Source organism: Tasmannia lanceolata, unplaced genomic scaffold, assembly GCF_043159265.1.
Source record: "Tasmannia lanceolata isolate RefF3 unplaced genomic scaffold, GAP_Taslan_0.1 ptg000005l, whole genome shotgun sequence".
In the NCBI taxonomy this organism is placed as follows: Eukaryota; Viridiplantae; Streptophyta; class Magnoliopsida; order Canellales; family Winteraceae; genus Tasmannia; species Tasmannia lanceolata.
The window spans coordinates 3,828,737-3,847,161 of NW_027518682.1; the positions used below are offsets into that span (position 1 = coordinate 3,828,737).

General features: G+C 38.5%; 4 protein-coding genes across 4 annotated transcripts; all 4 read left to right on the plus strand.

The window, feature by feature from the left end:
* The first annotated feature begins 4,481 nt into the window (after positions 1-4,481).
* Positions 4,482-4,832, plus strand: LOC143876927 (mannose-specific lectin-like). The gene has a single exon (XM_077378606.1). It carries the CDS (start codon positions 4,482-4,484, stop codon positions 4,830-4,832), a length of 351 nt encoding a protein of 116 aa, XP_077234721.1.
* Positions 4,833-7,431: 2,599 nt separating this feature from the next.
* Positions 7,432-7,848, plus strand: LOC143876928 (mannose-specific lectin-like). Its single transcript, XM_077378607.1, has one exon. It carries the CDS (start codon positions 7,432-7,434, stop codon positions 7,846-7,848), a length of 417 nt encoding a protein of 138 aa, XP_077234722.1.
* A 4,309-nt stretch (positions 7,849-12,157) lies between these two features.
* Positions 12,158-12,574, plus strand: LOC143876929 (mannose-specific lectin-like). Its single transcript, XM_077378608.1, has one exon. The coding sequence runs from the start codon at positions 12,158-12,160 to the stop codon at positions 12,572-12,574; it is 417 nt and encodes a 138-aa protein (XP_077234723.1).
* Positions 12,575-16,281: 3,707 nt separating this feature from the next.
* LOC143876930 (mannose-specific lectin-like) lies at positions 16,282-16,632 on the plus strand. The gene is made up of 2 exons (XM_077378609.1): positions 16,282-16,429; positions 16,490-16,632. Exons 1-2 carry the CDS (start codon positions 16,282-16,284, stop codon positions 16,630-16,632), a joined length of 291 nt encoding a protein of 96 aa, XP_077234724.1.
* The last annotated feature ends 1,793 nt before the right edge of the window (positions 16,633-18,425 follow it).

The following is an 18,425-nucleotide window of genomic DNA, read 5'->3' on the forward strand; positions in this document are numbered from 1 at the left end:
TTTCAAAAATTCTTAAAAATTCAAAAACATCTAAAAATCAAAAATCTCAAAAAAACTCGAGTCATTAGGAGTAGTCAAGTCCGAACTACGGATGGCTTGATCCCTAGCTGAGGGGTACGTAGGCAGCTCAGGCGTGCTGCTGGCATCCTGAGTGCAGTCACCATTTTTGTAAATATTTCTCACCTTTCCGTCCGAACTACGGATGGCTTGATCCTTAGCTGAGGGGTACGTAGGCAGCTCAGGCGTGCTGCTGGCATCCTGAGTCCAGTCACCCTTTCTTTTTACACTATTTTCACACACCATTTTTGTAAATATTTCTCACCTTTCCTTCCGAACTACGGATGGCTTGATCCCTAGCTGAGGGGTACGTAGGCATCTCAGGCGTGCTGCTGGCATCCTGAGTGCATTCACCATTTCTTTTTTTACACTATTTTCACCATTTCTTTTTTTACACTATTTTCACCATCTTTTTACACCATCTTTTTACATCATTTTTTACATCACCTTTTTTGTAAATATTTCTCACAACTTTCACAATTTTCACAACTTCAAAACCTTCCAAAACTACAAAAATTCTTCAAGATAACCTTGCAAACAATTTTCAAAAGATCTTCCCATAGAGTTAGGAGTTTGTCCTAGGCGTTTGAGGTGTCTTAGAGTTAGGAGTCTGTCCTGATCTTGTGGATTTGTCATGCCTGGTCGTGTGAGTGTCCCTAGAGTTAGGAGGCCTCAGGTCGTGGTCGGTTAGACACTTAGTCGAGCCGATGACTAGATTAGAATGCGCTTAGATAGCCCATGGTTTTCCTTAGGACGCACAGCCTAGTCGCACATAGGGTGTAGGATCCACTTGCATTAGTTAGGGCATATAGGGAGTCCTAAAAATTACCATTCACTTGAACTTAAGTAATGGCGCAAGAAGCTTTAAAAACTAGTCAGGTCTAGTTGATCGAGTCTAGGATAGCGGTCCTAGAAGGTTAGGCATTGTAGTTTAGCATAGGTCGCCGAACTACGTTGGCTCTGATTCTTCCCGAGGCCGGGATACGTAGTGCAGCTAAGGTGGATGGCCATCTTGGTCCGAGTCAATTATCGCATTAGAGTCTAGGGTTTGTCATATTGTATGTTTTGCTGTGTTTTCTTACTTTCATGTACAGATCCTATACTTTTAGTTGTAGCATGCATGTGTTTGCCCACCAGAACATAGACACCAATTAGGCATGACACTCATAACCTAGCTATTCTTAGGTGTCATATCTTTCATTTCTTTTTGTATGTGCTTCTTATTCATCTCCGAGATATGCATGATTAGCTAGACGTTATCTCGGAGATATTCGTTCCCATTTCACATGATTTTTACCCAAAACTCTTCAAGGTTAATAATAAATGGCATAAGAGACCAGGTGCTCGCACTTGGGCGAATCGGGGGCGCCTAATCCCTTCCCCATTCGTCATCAGGCACGGACCTTTTAGATCTCTGGTTATCTGTTGCGACAGAGCACAGCATGGGATCCAGGGCCCACTTCCTTGGATGGCGACTCTTTCTTTGTTTAAGGTGCGTCTCGAATCCGGGCTAGTCCCCGAATCGAGAAGTATCTCACTTCACATCGCCGCTCATGCTGTGAGGGGCACTCTTTCGAGAGTTCCTTGGCGGAGCTCTCCTTCACGTGGATGATCCTGAGACTCGCGTGGGGGCACGTCCCCCCACCCCTCTCGGATCGGGGTCCACAGTATTTAAACCATATGAATCTAAATTTACTTGTAGTTATTACATACCTTATGAATGCAGGTTTTTTTGCAGCCATTAAATATCACATTTTTCTATTTGCCACCTCATATCTAACAAATCAACTATATTGAAAGAATTTATATAGCGGTGTCTAAATGTATGAAAATATTCCATTCATTGCAACAAAATCTCATAAAAACTTAGTTTTTTAAACTGTAGGATTTATATTGGGAAATGATAAATCTGCCCCTTTTCTTTACATGGGACAACCAACTCCAGTGTATGATGCAATCAGGCCCCTTGAATCCTTCTCACGTGAAGTAAATCAGCCCCTTTGCAGTCATAGATACACCCGAGGTGGCTTTACATCCCAAGTAAAAAAAGTAGGCCAATATATCACTTCCCATTATATTAAAATTAGAGAAAAACCTCCAAGACCGAGATGGTCAGAAGTACAAAAGACAAGAAAGCAATAAAAAAAATACAGAACTTCAAGGAGGAAGATGATCAAATATCTCCAATCTCGCCCTATATATTAAATCCTTCTCTGGCTAGACGATCTACTTCCCTATACACAGAACAAAGGACATGTTGATACCGGACAGGATGACAATCTATTGAAATTTTAAAGTCGAAGTTTCTTTTTGAACTTCAAATTTGAAGGGAAGATTCAAAATTGAAATATCCCTCTTGTTTTCAAAAGCTTTTATCTTTTGTGTTTTAGTGTGGACTATATAGCCATCATTACCTTCGCCTATTTCTGCGGGACATCCACCAACATGGTGGCAAAAGCGAGGGCGCTCTTGGACGGTCTTAGGCTATGCAAAGCTTTCAGAATAGTGAACCTCTTGTTTTCAAAAGCTTTTATCTTTTGTGTTTTAGTGTGGACTATATAGCCATCATTACCTTCGCCTATTTCTGCGGGACATCCACCAACATGGTGGCAAAAGCGAGGGTGCTCTTGGACGGTCTTAGGCTATGCAAAGCTTTCAGAATAGTGAACCTTGTGGTAGAATCGGATAGCAAGGTGTTGATGGATCTCATTTCAAAGAAAGAGAGCCACCCGTGGTCTATCTCCTTTTTCAGGTCGGAAATGATGCTACTCATGGATCAACTTCGCCCCTCCCATCAACACCAATTCAGAGAAGGCAATAAAGTTGCGGATGCTCTTGCAAATGAAGCCGTTATTACCAAATTGAACCGAGTTTTTCAGGGCTGGTCAGAAATGCCAACTACGGCCCGTGGGGTTGCAACATGTGATGCCTTAAGTCTACCAAATCTCCAGACGAGGATGACCTAGGTGGTGGGCGGTATATAGGGAATGTGTTTTTCCCCCTTTTGGGTTTAGATTTAGTGGCTAGGCAACTAGCCCTCGTCTTGTAATTTTGCAAATAGTATATAATATTTTGAGGTCCTCCCCGAGGCCGAAATCTGTTTCAGGTTAAAAAAAAAATATAGCCACACACCAAATAAAAACTCAAAACTGACATAGGTAATTATGAGATTTTATATGCAGTCCGCACGTGAAGTCCGGTGTTTTTCAAAACCTACCTTGTGTCCCACGTCATAGGATGATTCAAACTGTTCATTTGTTGGGCCACAATGTAAATAGGTTCCACCCGTTAAATCAGGGAAGTAGCCCGTGGGGCGGGTTGGAAGGCCACAACGTATGTAAATAGTTGGTCCCACCTATCAAAATATGAAGTGTAAATAGTGGGCACCACTACATCACAATTCGAGGTCTAAATTGTGGGCTCCGCATAACGCATGGGATAGGGGGAGATTGTGGGCCCCACCTAAATCGTCTGTCACCTTCCTATTGATATGATTTTTCATCTTAGGTCGGGGAATGTTTAATTTCACAGGGCGCAACCACATTATAATCAAGGTTTTAAATTTTGACTGAAATCCAAAATTTCAGTTAATACCGAAATTTCTGATTTCGGTCAATAACGAAATTTCGGATTTCTGTCAATACCAAAATCGAAATCAATGTTAATCGAAATTTCAGCCTAAATTACCGAAATTTCGGCCTAAATTTATGTAATTTTGGCCAAAATTTCAGGCGGGGTAAAATTATATTATTTTGATTTCTTGGGATTTCGAACAAAATTTTGAAATTTCTGCAAAAATTTCGGTTTCTGTGGCACCTATATTAGGGCAGTGGCCCCCTCTGTTTTTTTACCGGAACCATCAATTTAGTAGCCCTTGCTTTATATCCTGTGTGCAGGGTCATAGTGGGCCCGCCCTCTCATTATTTGCTCTTCATTTGTGTCGTCTACAAGTTGGGGTCCCTCAGATGAAGGATCATGGAAATTTCTTGTGGGTGGGCTGAGGTCGCTCTTCTCATGCCCTTAAAAACATCCATTTGAACTTCACCCTAGCATAAAACGTTAATGAGATCTTGAGCAATGTGTACAAACTCTTGCGACTCTTCAACACAAGCAGATGACCAGGACTTCTTCTACGTATACTAATTATTAGAGGAACATAGACTTGCATGCATCTTTAAATATATTAGAAAAATGAAATAGACGGCAATAAACTAATGCAAAGTTGAAAATTTCCACCTACAATTCACCTATATAAGGAATGCTTTCTCTCCTTGATTTCTCATCGTTCTAGCTCTCCTTTTCCTCTTCATCTTCTTTACTATCTCCTTTCTATTCAGTCAGAGAAGAAGAAAAAAATCATGGCACGTACAATTGATGTCATTTCGACTCTTGCAATTATCTCTCTCTTGCTCTTCAACAATGCAATGGCAGAGGATATGCTCTTCAGTGGAGAAACCCTCGACACAGGAGCATTCATTGAGAATGGGCCTTACCGGTTTATAATGCAAAACGATTGCAACCTTGTGTTGTACATAAACCAGACAAGGGCACTTTGGGCATCAGGCACTAATGGTAGGGGCACCTCATGTAGGGCTACCTTCCAAGATAATTGCAACCTTGTTGTGTTATCAGGTAGTGAGATAGTGTGGAGCAGTAACATCTCTCGTGGGGGGAACAGTTGCCGTTTGATTGTTCAAGGGGATGGAAATGTTGTCATCTATGGCGCAGCTCTTTGGGCTACTAACACTGTCCAAAGCAAGAGGCGCCTACTCTAAGGATCACTTTCTTTGTATGTTTAATCTTTAAGATATTATCTGTTTTTCCCTTTGGGAGGTTGGAATAAGTTGTGTGATCTCAAGGTTTGCTGCCCTTGGAGGCATGAGACCCGACACCAGTTGTTGTGTTTAAATACATTCTTTTGTGTTGGTATTGAGGGAAGTTTTATATATAGAAGAAATAAAACAACTACAATTTTCTCTCTTAAAGATATTTAAATTATTGCAAATGACATTTCAATTGATCATTACTTGGTGAATTCATAGAGCCCTTGTTTTGAGAGTAATCGCCATAATAGCAGTGATTGTTATGAATTAAGAGACCTTCATTGGGATTAAGAGATTGACGATAGCAAGACTATATGCCGTCTTGATTAATGGAAAGGGCCATAAGACAATGTATCGGGATGCGTTGATCTGATGCACCATAACAAGCGACTCATCCTGATTTGCAAATAATCAATGGTAGGAAACATCTTTGAAGTACATTTATTTCATGTTTCATCAAGGCTAAATCATGGAGGTAGGATCAATCAATTACGAAAGAAAAATGATGCTGACAAACGGAAGAAAGAAATTAAGAAAGAAGATAGCTCTAACCTCTAAGCCCGTACATGTCTCAATCTGTGGCACAATAATGTGTAGGCTATTCAAATTGGATGATCATAAAACCTTGGCCATCAGAAAGTCCTGACTCTTGAGAAACCCACCAAAGGAGCTAAATTATTCATTTTTGTCAACAATAATCTTAGAGGATTAATGTCCCATGGGACCATGATCATGTAGGTTTTCTCATGGGGATCCACCAAATCAATGGCAATAAACACAAACGTATACTATGTCTGGCCAAGGTTGAATATTAAGATCATATTTTGGAAAAGATTGTTTTTAATAAAAAGATAAACCTATGCTCGGTTTTTATCTCTATTTTACCGTATAAACGTAAAACTCTTTCATAACTTGATATATTTGGATTTTAGAAAAATAAAAATAAAAAATAAAATTATATATATATATATATATATATATATATATATATATATATATATATATATATATATATATATATATATATATATGACTCTTTTGTTTCTAAAATATATGCCAAAATATCTGTCTATAAACGGAATCTTACTTGAATTTTATAACGATATAATATCTCTATTCCCGTATGCTTAAGATACCCTTTTTTATTTTCCTTTTTTCCCGGTAATAATGAGTTCTGCTTTCCGATATTCCAACTAAAAAAAGATTGGGTTTCCTTCCTATTTTTTATTGATTACAAAACGATTTAGAGAGTTTTATTTCCACCCAAGCATCCCGATTTAAGGTATGCATCCTCTTCCTTTCATTATTATCCCCTTCCCTCCCTGGCTTTTTATTTGATTATATTTTTGTATCCCGCTAGATTAATGGTTTTGATTTAGTTTTCTTCTACTTCCTTCTACAGATATATTGCAAGTGGGTACTTCATTTGGGTATTTCTTTGTCTGATTATTCACTGCTCTAAGGTACTTCATTTGGGTAAAACAATAATTTTTTTCCGATTTCAAGTCATTTATCTATTGAAAATAATTTGTATGACAATCAAAATAGTTGAGCCATTCAAGTCATGTAACTCTGATGGGCCTATTTGTATTACACATGATAAAAGGTAAATTGAACCAAGGCAGTTCCAACTTTTACTCACAATGATATTTTATCTAGCATTGCATCACTTTAATTTATCATTTCCCTCTAAATCATGGAAAATAAATACTTTTAAACAGAGCATAAAGAAATATTATTCCTGCAATCCAAAGAGGGCCTAAAGAGATTCCACATGACGGTACAAGCTGTTTGTTTTTGACAACCACATGGTTGCCCATCTTATGTTTTCTTTCAAAGGATGATATAAGGTACACAACATGAAAAACTCTTCCATGGTCTCAATTCCATGCAATATTTGCAGCGAGATTTTCTTCTCTCTTTTTCCCCAGCAATACTAATAAATCTACATACTAATGCACCATGTTTCCTTATTTTCAGTATTTATAAAATTAACTTAATTTTTTTCACAATCTTTTCTAATTGTGGTTTTCCTTTTTTCTAAGTATATGATCAGAACCGCTTGATCTATAAAAAATAAGAACCGAGGATTGGTACTGTACAACCCCTGTCAATGTTTTCCTCATTTTTTCTGGTACTCCTTCTTTCTAAGCAGTACAAAAAAAATCTGAGCATGTGTGGCTGCTCTCACACGCAACAGCCCAGCCGCGAAGTGCCTTTTGTGATGGTCCCTAACAAATCCTTTGATTTTAATAAAAATTAACAAAACCGTGTAAATATAGCTTCTTTTAGAAATGACAAACAAAAGATCTGAAGCTGTTGAGAGCGGAAGAAGATACTTATACCTCTTCGACAAAAACAATCCGCCCAGGACCTCTTCTATGCGGACAATTTGAGGATTGGTGACAATAAATAAATACATAGTTGAAATTTTCCACATCCAATTTACCTATATAAGGAATACTTTCACGCTCTGTTTTCTCATCCTCTTAGCTCTCTGTTTCTGCTTTATCTTCTTCAACATCACCTTATTCAGTAAGAGAAAAAAAACATGGCACGTGCAGTCAATGCCGTATCGACCCTTGCAATTCTCTCTCTCTTGTTCTTCAATGTTGTGATCGCAGAAGATATGCTCTTTAGCGGGGAGACCCTCGACACAGAAGAATTCATTGAGGATGGGCCCTACCGGTTTATAATGCAGACAGACTGCAACCTTGTGTTGTACATGAACCAGACAAAGGTACTTTGGGCATCTGACACTAATGGTAGGGGCACCTCATGTAAGGCTACCTTCCAAGACAATTGCAACCTTGTTGTGTTATCAGGTAGTGAGACAGTGTGGAGCAGCAACATCTCTGGTGGGGGGAACAGTTGCCGTTTGATAGTTCAAGGGGATGGAAATGTTGTCATCTACGGCGCCGCTCTTTGGGCAACTAACACTGTGCAAAGCAGGAAACGCCTTCTCTAAGGATCTGTTTGTTTGTATGTTAGATCATTAAAATATTATTTGTTTTTCCCTTTGGGAGGTGGAAATAAGGTGTGATCTCAAGGTTTGTTGCCCTTTGGAGGCATGAAACCATACACCAGTTGCTCTGTTTGAGGGGAGTTTTTTATACTTTCCATGTAGTGTTTGAAGAAATAAAACAATTTAATTTGTCTTTATGAATTTTGTCTCTAACTATATTGTAGTTATTATTATGAATTAAGAAACTTACGTTGGGATTAAGAGATTGACTAGGAAGGCCATATGCTGTGTTGATGAACGTAAACCAGACTAACATTCCAGGTCGAACAGAGATCCTATTAGAAAGATTGGGGATTGCAAAGAATCAATGGTATAGAGGGAAACATCTTTTAATGAATTTTTTTTTGGTGGGTAAGCTGAGCTGTGGAAAAAATTTTTTTTTAACAAGTGAATATTAGCCTATTAGGTACTAACAAACCTATGTGTATGTGCCTTCGTGCATTTGTATGAAATGGAATATTGATTTTATATATAATAGGAGATATTTTATATGGTGTCTGCACATGAAGTCCAGTATTTTTCAGAAACTACTGTGGAGCCCAATTCATAGGATGATCCAGAACGTTCATTTGTTGAGCAACAATGTAAATAGGCTGTAGCGCATACTTAAATCATCTACAGAGGATGGTCAGATCTGTAGAGGACAGCCTATTTATATTTCCAATTAAGAATCTCAATTGATCGGTCGGTTAGGATCATAATATGTGGATGATTTACAGGGTACAGCCTATTTATATTTCCAATTAAGAAATGAACGGTCTGGATCATCATATGAGTTGTGTCTTTTGAAAAATACCGAACTTCAAACGCGCCAGACTATAAGAACTCTATACATAATAGGAATGCTAAATTGAAAAGCACCCTTGTCGCTGGGTTTTTGAAAGGGCGCCCTTCAATTGAGCATTCTTCTATATATTATATTATAGGAAAATATGGGTGGTCGTGGACAAAACCTTCAGTTTTGTAAAAACTACGTACGAATTTATATTTACTTATAACGATTAAATAACTTATGATTGCAAGTTTATTATAGACATTGATAAATGTAAATGTTACTGCTGCTATTTAACACCCGTGTATATAAAAACAAGAGAAAACGGTTCCTACACATATGTGTAGAGAGTTCTGTACACACTAGCTTAAAATACAGTGGAGGCCCACACTGTTTGGGTGATCCAAGCCATCCATTTTAAAGGCCCTCACATAGATAGGGTGTCTACAAAAAATCAGATCCATAGGATCATCCCAACCCTATGATTTGTGGAGGTAAAATGGATGTCTTTAAACCTTCACAAATTAGTCAATTTTTTGCCTCCACAGTTCGAATGGTTAGGATGATCCTATGGATCTGATTTTTTGTGGACACCCTATCTATGTGAGGGCCTTAAAAATGAATGGTTTGGATTACCCAAATAATGTGGCCCCCACTGTATTTTAAGAAAGTGTGTAGATAACTTATCTACACATATGTGTAGGAACCGTTTTCTCTAAAAACAACTATATTGAAAGCATTCATGTAGTGGTATCTAAATATATTAAAAAATTCTACACATTGCAAAAAAATCTTATAAAAAAATTGGTTGTGCACACTCAAAATGGTAGTCTAAATATCCCTTAATCTAAATCCAATGATTTTTTGTCACAAACAAAAGAAGGGATCGCTCTGAGCCTCTACATTTCACTTGCATATAGTCAAATTTTTGTGGAAATGCGGCACTATTATAAGTCTAGCTAGCCTATTGCATTTGGTTCGTTTGGAAGCAGCGTAATCGGATGATCCTAAAATCTTGACCAGCAAAGTGTATTGACTCTCGAGAAACCCAACAAAGGAAGCCAAATTGTTCTTTTTATTCAACATTGATCTTACTTAAAGAGAATCCATGTTGCATGGGACCAGTATCATGCGTCCGTGTAGCATGGGACCGAGATCGTGTAGGGTTGCCTCATGGGGATCCAACAAATCAATGGGGTTTATGACACATGTCTAATATGTGAGATCCAAGGTTGAACTTTAAGATTATATCTTGACAAAGGTCGTTTTGAACGTAAAAACATAAACTTAAGATCTAGTTTTTTATTATTATCTATTTTCATATCATAATGACGAAGTGTACAATGTGTACGAACTTAAATGAGATCATCCATCTCAATGTGTACAAACTCTTACGACTCTTCAACAAAAACAGTTGGAATGACTTGGTAGAGCACCCATATTTTCAAAAAATGCTCTAACTCAACTCAACTAAGCCTTTGTCTAGTTAGGGTCGGCTAATAAATCCTTTATGCTCTGTTTGGTTGCCCGGTTTTTTTTGTTCCTGGGAGTTTTGTGGGAGAGTAAGTTAAATTTTGGTCCCATCCCATGTTTGGTTGCCTTTTAGCACTAGGTTTATTTTAATCCCACTCTTGTAATGATTACTTGTGGGGTGAATTTTTTAATCTCACTTTTGTAATGATTGCCTTTTCATCCCATCCCAAGATAACTCCAGGAACAAAAATAAACTCAGGAACCAAAAATAAGCTTGAGAAGAATTTTTTTCTACCCAACAGTTCAAGCAACCAAACAAAGGTTTTTTTTTTTCCCACCATATCTCCCAGGGTATTTTTTTCTCCCACATAACCAAACATGGGATTTTTATTTTACCAGAATACTTCCAGGACTTTTTTTTCCCCCACCTATCTCCCAGGGTATTTTTTTCTCCCACATAACTCCCGGGAACAAAAAAAACCTGGAAACCATACAGAGCATTAGAAAATTTTCATAAAAAAGGTGAAAGGATTTACCTGGCTCAAATTGACTAAGTCTAATCCTGACACTAGTTGGGTTTGTCTACAGGGATCATTTTCTACCTTTCTCTCCTATCCAATGCCATGCTCTCTGTTATGTTCCTAACCCTCATGTATTTCCTCACTGTTTCTACCCGAGTTGTTTTTGGTTTGTCCCTACCTCTTTTCACTCCATCAACTTCGCATGAGCCACTTCTTTTCACTGGAGCATCCAAAGGCCTACGTTGAATATGTCCAAACAATCTTAAGCCGTGTTCTCTCATCGTCTCCTAAATCAGTGCCACCCCCACCTTTTTAAGAACGTCTTTATTTTTAATTCGATCTAACCGTGTGTGGCCGCACATCCATCTAAGTATTCGCATCTCCGCTACACTCATCTTATATATACACATGTTGCTTCTTGTTAGCTCAACATTCTGAGCCGTACAGCATGGCTGGCCTCACAACTGTCTTATAAAACTTTTCCTTCAATTTGGTAGGTATTTTACAGTCGCATAGAACTCCCGAAGCATGCTTTAACTTCAACCAACCAGCTCTAATTCTGTGGTTAACATCCTCTTCAATCTCTCCTTCCTTATGTAGGATTGAAGCAAGATAGCAAAAGATATCTCTCTTAGGTACCACCTATCCAGTCATACAGTTACTACATCCTCCCCCTGCCTCTTTACATTACTAAAGTTGCACTCCATATACTCTGTCTTAGTCCTGTTCAATCTAGAACATTTGGATTCCAAAGTAGTTCTCCATAACTCTAACTTAACATTAACTCATGCTTTGGTTTCGTCAATTAATACTATGTTATCTGTAAATAACATACACCACGGCACCTCGTCCTGCTGATATCTGCATTCCGCATTTTTTAATTGAAAAAATGCTCTAGAAGATTTTTTTTAACTCCGAAAAGAAATGATATATGCATCATCTTTTCCCTTATTTCCACCCCTTTTGCTTATCTGTTCCTGAAAATGACTTTAATTTAAGGGATTTGCTAGGCACCATCGCAGAAGGCAGTCCGCGGCTGGGCTGTTGCAGGTGAGAATAAGAAAAAATCTGAGCATGTGTGGCTGCTCTCACACGCAACAGCCCAGCCGCGAAATGCCTTTTGTGATGGTCCCTAACAAATCCTTTGATTTTAATAAAAATTAACAAAACCGTGTAAATATAGCTTCTTTTAGAAATGACAAACAAAAGATCTGAAGCTGTTGAGAGCGGTGGAGATATCAAAGTCTCCCCGGAAGAAGAAACCCAAGGTATACTTATACCTCTTCGACAAAAACAATCCGCCCAGGACCTCTTCTATGCGGACAATTTAAGGATTGGTGACAATAAATAAATACATAGTTGAAATTTTCCACATCCAATTTACCTATATAAGGAATACTTTCACGCTCTGTTTTCTCATCCTCTTAGCTCTCTGTTTCTGCTTTATCTTCTTCAACATCACCTTATTCAGTAAGAGAAAAAAAACATGGCACGTGCAGTCAATGCCGTATCGACCCTTGCAATTCTCTCTCTCTTGTTCTTCAATGTTGTGATCGCAGAAGATATTCTCTTTAGCGGGGAGACCCTCGACACAGAAGAATTCATTGAGGATGGGCCCTACCGGTTTATAATGCAGACAGACTGCAACCTTGTGTTGTACATGAACCAGACAATGGTACTTTGGGCATCTGACACCAATGGTAGGGGCACCTCATGTAAGGCTACCTTCCAAGACAATTGCAACCTTGTTGTGTTATCAGGTAGTGAGACAGTGTGGAGCAGCAACATCTCTGGTGGGGGGAACAGTTGCCGTTTGATAGTTCAAGGGGATGGAAATGTTGTCATCTACGGCGCCGCTCTTTGGGCAACTAACACTGTGCAAAGCAGGAAACGCCTTCTCTAAGGATCTCTTTGTTTGTATGTTAGATCATTAAAATATTATTTGTTTTTCCCTTTGGGAGGTGGAAATAAGGTGTGATCTCAAGGTTTGTTGCCCTTTGGAGGCATGAAACCATACACCAGTTGCTCTGTTTAAGTATATTTTTTTATGTTGGTATTGAGGGGAGATTTTTATACTTTCCATGTAGTGTTTGAAGAAATAAAACAATTTAATTTGTCTTTATGAATTTTGTCTCTAACTATATTGTAGTTATTATTATGAATTAAGAAACTTACGTTGGGATTAAGAGATTGACTAGGAAGGCCATATGCTGTGTTGATGAACGTAAACCAGACTAACATTCCAGGTCGAACAGAGATCCTATTAGAAAGATTGGGGATTGCAAAGAATCAATGGTATAGAGGGAAACGTCTTTTAATGAATTTTTTTTTGGTGGGTAAGCTGAGCTGTGGAAATTTTTTTTTTTAACAAGTGAATATTAGCCTATTAGGTACTAACAAACCTATGTGTATGTGCCTGCGTGCATTTGTATGAAATTGAATATTGATTTTATATATAATAGGAGATATTTTATATGGTGTCTGCACATGAAGTCCAGTATTTTTCAGAAACTACTGTGGAGCCCAATTCATAGGATGATCCAGAACGTTCATTTGTTGAGCAACAACGTAAATAGGCTGTAGCCCATACTTAAATCATCTACAGAGGATGGTCAGATCTGTAGAGGACAGCACATAATAGGAATCTCAATTGATCGGTCGGTTAGGATCATAATATGTGGATGATTTACAGGGTACAGCCTATTTATATTTTCGTGTCTTTTGAAAAATACCGAACTTCAAACGCACACAGAATATAAGAACTTTATACATAATAGGAATGCTAAATTGAAAAGCACCCTTGTCGCTGGGTTTTTGAAAGGGCGCCCTTCAATTTTGGTTGTGTACACTCAAAATGGTAGTCTAAATATCCCTTAATCTAAATCCAATGATTTTTTGTCACAAACAAAAGAAAGGATCGCTCTAAGCCTCTACATTTCACGTGCATAGAGTCAAATTTTTGTGGAAATACGGCACAATTATAAGTCTAGCTAGCCTATTGCATTTGGTTCGTTTGGAAGCAGCGCAATTGGATGATCCTATAACCTTGACCAGCAAAGTGTATTGACTCTCGAGAAACCCAACAAAGGAAGCTAAATTGTTCTTTTTATTCAACATTGATCTTGCTTAAAGAGAATCCATGTGGCATGGGACCAGGATCATGCGTCCGTGTAGCATGGGACCGAGATCGTGTAGGGTTGCCTCATGGGATCCAACAAATCAATGGGGTTTATGACACGTCTAATATGTGAGATCCAAGGTTGAACTTAAAGATTATATCTTGCCAAAGGTCGTTTTGATAGTAAAAACATAAACTTAAGATCTAGTTTTTTATCATCTCTATTTTCATATAATAATGACGAAGTGTACAATGTGTACAAATTAACTTAAATGAGATCATCCAGCTCAATGTGTACAAACTCTTACGACTCTTCAACAAAAACAGTTGGCATGACTTGGTAGAGCACCCGTATTTTTAAAAAATGCTCTAACTCAACTCAACTCAACTAAACCTTTGTCCCAAACTAGTTAGGGTCGGCTAATAAATCCTTTAGAAAATTTTCATGAAGAAGGTGAAAGGATTTACCCGGCTCAAATTGACTAAGTCTAATCCCGACACTAGTTGAGTTTGTCTATAGGGATCATTTTCTGCATTTCTCTCCTATCCAATGTCATGCTCTCTGTTATGTTCCTAACCCTGAAATATTTCCTCACTGTTTCTACCCAAGTTGTTTTTGGTTTGTCCCTACCTCTTTTTACTCCATAAACTTCGCACGAGTCACTTCTTTTCACTATAGCATCCAAAGGCCTACGTTGGATATGCCCAAACCATTTTAAGCGGTGTTCTTTCATCTTCTCTTAAATTAGTGTCACCCCCACCTTTTTACGAACGTCTTTATTTTTAATTCGATCTAACCGTGTATGGCCGCACATCCATCTAAGTATTCGCATCTCTGCTACATTCATCTTATATATGCACATGTTGCTTCTTGTTAGCTCAACATTCTGAGCCGTACAGCATGGCTGGCTTTACAACTGTCTTATAAAACTTTTCCTTCAATTTGGTAGGTATTTTACAGTCGCATAGAACTCTCGAAGCATGCTTTAACTTCAACCAACCTGCTCTAATTCTTTGGTTAACATCCTCTTCAATCTCTCCTTCCTTATGTAGGATTGAACCAAGATAGCAAAAGATATCCCTCTTAGGTACCTCATGTCCAGTCATACACTTACTACATCCTCACCCTGCCTCTTTACATTACTAAAGTTGCACTCCATATACTCTGTCTTAGTCCTGTCCAATCTGGAACCTTTGGATTCCAAAGTAGTTCTCCATAACTCTAACTTAACATTAACTCCTGCTTTGGTTTCGTCAATTAATACTATGTTATCTGTAAATAACACACACCACGGCACCTCGTCCTGGTGACATCTGAGTTCCGCATTTTTTAATTGAAAAAATGCTCTAGTAGATTTTTTTTTTTAACTCCAAAAAGAAATGATACATGCATCCTCTTTTCCCTTATTTCCACCCCTTTTGCTTATCTATTCCTGAAAATGACTTTAATTTAAGGGATTTGCTAGGCACCATCGCAGAAGGCATTCCGCGGCTGCCCTGTCGCATGTGAGAATAAGAAAAAATTAACACGCAACAGCCCAGCTGCGAAATGCATTTTGGGATGGTCCCTAGCAAATCCCTTGATTTTAATAAAAATTAACAAAACCGTGTAAATATAGCTTCTTTTAGAAAAGACAAACAAAAGATCTGAAGCTGTTGAGAGGGGTGGAGATATCAATTTCGAATTCAAAACAATAACCAAATAATTTCCGGAAATCCCAAGGTGTTAATAGATTTCGGTGGAGAGATTGTGGGGGCTACCTTGGTCGTATTAAAATCTGCGCAAAATTCAGCCTTATACTTACTGTGTGAAGGGGTGAGATGAAGAACTAATATTTAATGTTAGAATAAGTCTGACATTTGCTACCAAAAAAAAAAAAAACTTTTACGTGTGTACAAACAAACACTTACGTCAGAGCCTCCTTTCAACTGTCAAAAAGGATTCACCCACATAAAGGCTTTACTTCCTTGGTTTTCTTAGCTACTCAAAGCCTCCTTTCAGCTGTAATTGAAGACATGAATGGATCATTGTATCTTAGATTGTAAGGGCTGAAGCCCCGCCTGTCGGCCCTTATGTTCTGGCCTCTTGGCCCCCTTGTAATGTTTCTATCTTTTTAATGCTATCTGGTAAGGGTCTTGCCTAACCCCAGCTTACCTATCTAAAAAAAAAAAAAAAAAAAAAAAAAAAACAAACACTTACGTGTGTGTTCGAACTCTCATACCTCTTCAACAAAAACAGTCAGCCCAGGACCTCTTCCCTGCTTACCTTCTGAGAATAAGTGACAATAAATAAACGAATAGTTGAAATTTTCCACCTACAATTTACCTATATAAGTAATACATTCACTCTCTGTTTTCTCATCGTCTTAGCTCTCATTTCTTCTAATCTTCTCCACCATCAGTAAGAGGAAAAAAAAAAAAAAACCATGGCGTGTGCAATCAACGTAGTATCGACCCTTGCAATTATCTCTCTCTTGTTCTTCAACAATGCAATGGCAGAGGATATGCTCTTCAGTGGAGAAACCCTCGACACAGGAGCATTCATTGAGAATGGGCCTTACCGGTTTATAATGCAAAACGATTGCAACCTTGTGTTGTACATAAACCAGACAAGGGCACTTTGGGCATCAGGCACTAATGGTAGGGGCACCTCATGAAGGGCTATCTTCCAAGATAATTGCAACCTTGTTGTATTATCAGGTAGTGAGACAGTGTGGAACAGCAACATCTCTGGTGGGGTGAACAGTTGCCGTTTGATAGTTCAAGGGGACGGAAATGTTGTCATCTATAGCGCTGCTCTTTGGGCTACTAACAGTGTCCAAAGCAAGAGACGTTTGCTCTAAGGATCTCTTTTTTTGTATGTTTAGTCTTTAAGATATTATCTGTTTTTCCCTTCGCGAGGTGGAAATAAGGTGTGATCTCAAGGTTTGCTGCCCTTGGAGGCAAGAAACCCGAAAAGTAAATTGTTTGTATATTTTTTATGTTGTTATTGAGGGAAGTTTTATATACTTTCATATATTGTTTATAAAAATAAAACAACTAAATTTGTCTTTATGAATTTTGGCTCCAACATTGAGATTAAGAGATTGACGAGCAATAGTAGTGACTATTATATAGTAGTGACTATTATATAATAGTAGTGACTATTATATACGTATAAAGAAACCTACATTGGGATTAAGAGATTGACCAGCAAGACCATATGCTGTGTTGATGAAGGGAAATTATATGATGGGTGGCTCTAGAAAGCCCTATTTTTCAAAAAGTACTGTACGGCCCACTCTATAGGAGGATCCAAACCGTCCATTTGTTGGGAAACAACATCAATAGGTTGTGCCCCAAAAATCATTTCCATAGAATGATCCTAACCCTCCAATCTATAGATCGTTGGGTTAAGATCATCCTATGGAAATGATTTTGGGGCACAACGCATTAGCACTGTCGTCCCTTGCAATTCTCTCTCTCTTTCTCTTCAACAATGCGATCGCCGAAGATATGCTCTTCAGTGGGGAGAGCCTAGCCACTGGGGCATTCGTCGAGAATGGGCCCTACCGGTTTGTAATGCAAACGGATTGCAACCTTGTGTCGTACATAAACAAGAAAAAGGCACTTTGGGCATCTGGCACGAACGGTGGAGGCACTGCCTGTAGGGCAGTCCTCCAAAACAATTGCAACCTTGTTGTGGTATCAGGTTCCGAGACAGTGTAGCAACATCTCTCGTGGGGGGAACAGTTGCCGTTTGATTGTTCAAGGGGATGGAAATGTTGTAATCTATGGTGCCGCTCTTTGGGCTACTAACACTGTCCAAAGCAAGAGACGTTTGCTCTAAGTATCTCTTTCTTTGTATGTTTAGTCTTTAAGATATTATCTGTTTTCCCTTTGGGAGTTGGAAATAAGGTGTAATCTCAAGGTTTGCTCTGTTTAAGTATATTTTTTTATATTGGCATATATCGAGGAAAGTATTTAAACCATGAAGTGTAAATTGTGGGCACCATTACATTAAAATTCGCGGTGTAAATTGTGGGCGCCATGTAATGCATGGGATAGGGGGAGATTGTGGGCCCCACCTAATTCCTCTGTCAACACCTTCCTATAGATATGATTTTTCCTCTTAGATCGAGGAATGTTTAATTTCAATAGGGCACAACCACATTATAATAATTCTATGTGGCGCACCTATATTAAGGCAGTTGCCCCCTCTGTTTTTTATCTGAACCATCCATTTAATAGCCCTTGCTTTAGATCCTGTGTGAGTGGGGCATAGTGGGCCCGGCCCTCTCATTATTTGATATTACAATTGCATGATTGGATTTATTTTTGGGCAGTAAGAGATCCAAGGTTCTAGATCATTTGCTCTTCATTCGTGTCATCCACAAGTTGGGGTCCCTTAGATGAAGGATCATGGAAATATCATGTGGGTGTGCTGAGGTCGGTCTTCTCATGCCCTTTAAAACATCCATTTGACTCCTTCACCCTAGCATAAAACGTTCATGAGATCTTGATCAGTGTGTACAAACTCTTGCGACTCTTCAACAAAAGCAGATGACCAGGACTTCTTCTACGTATATTACGTATTAGAGGAACATAGACTTGCATGCATCTTTAAATATATAAGAAAAATGAAATAGGCGCCAAT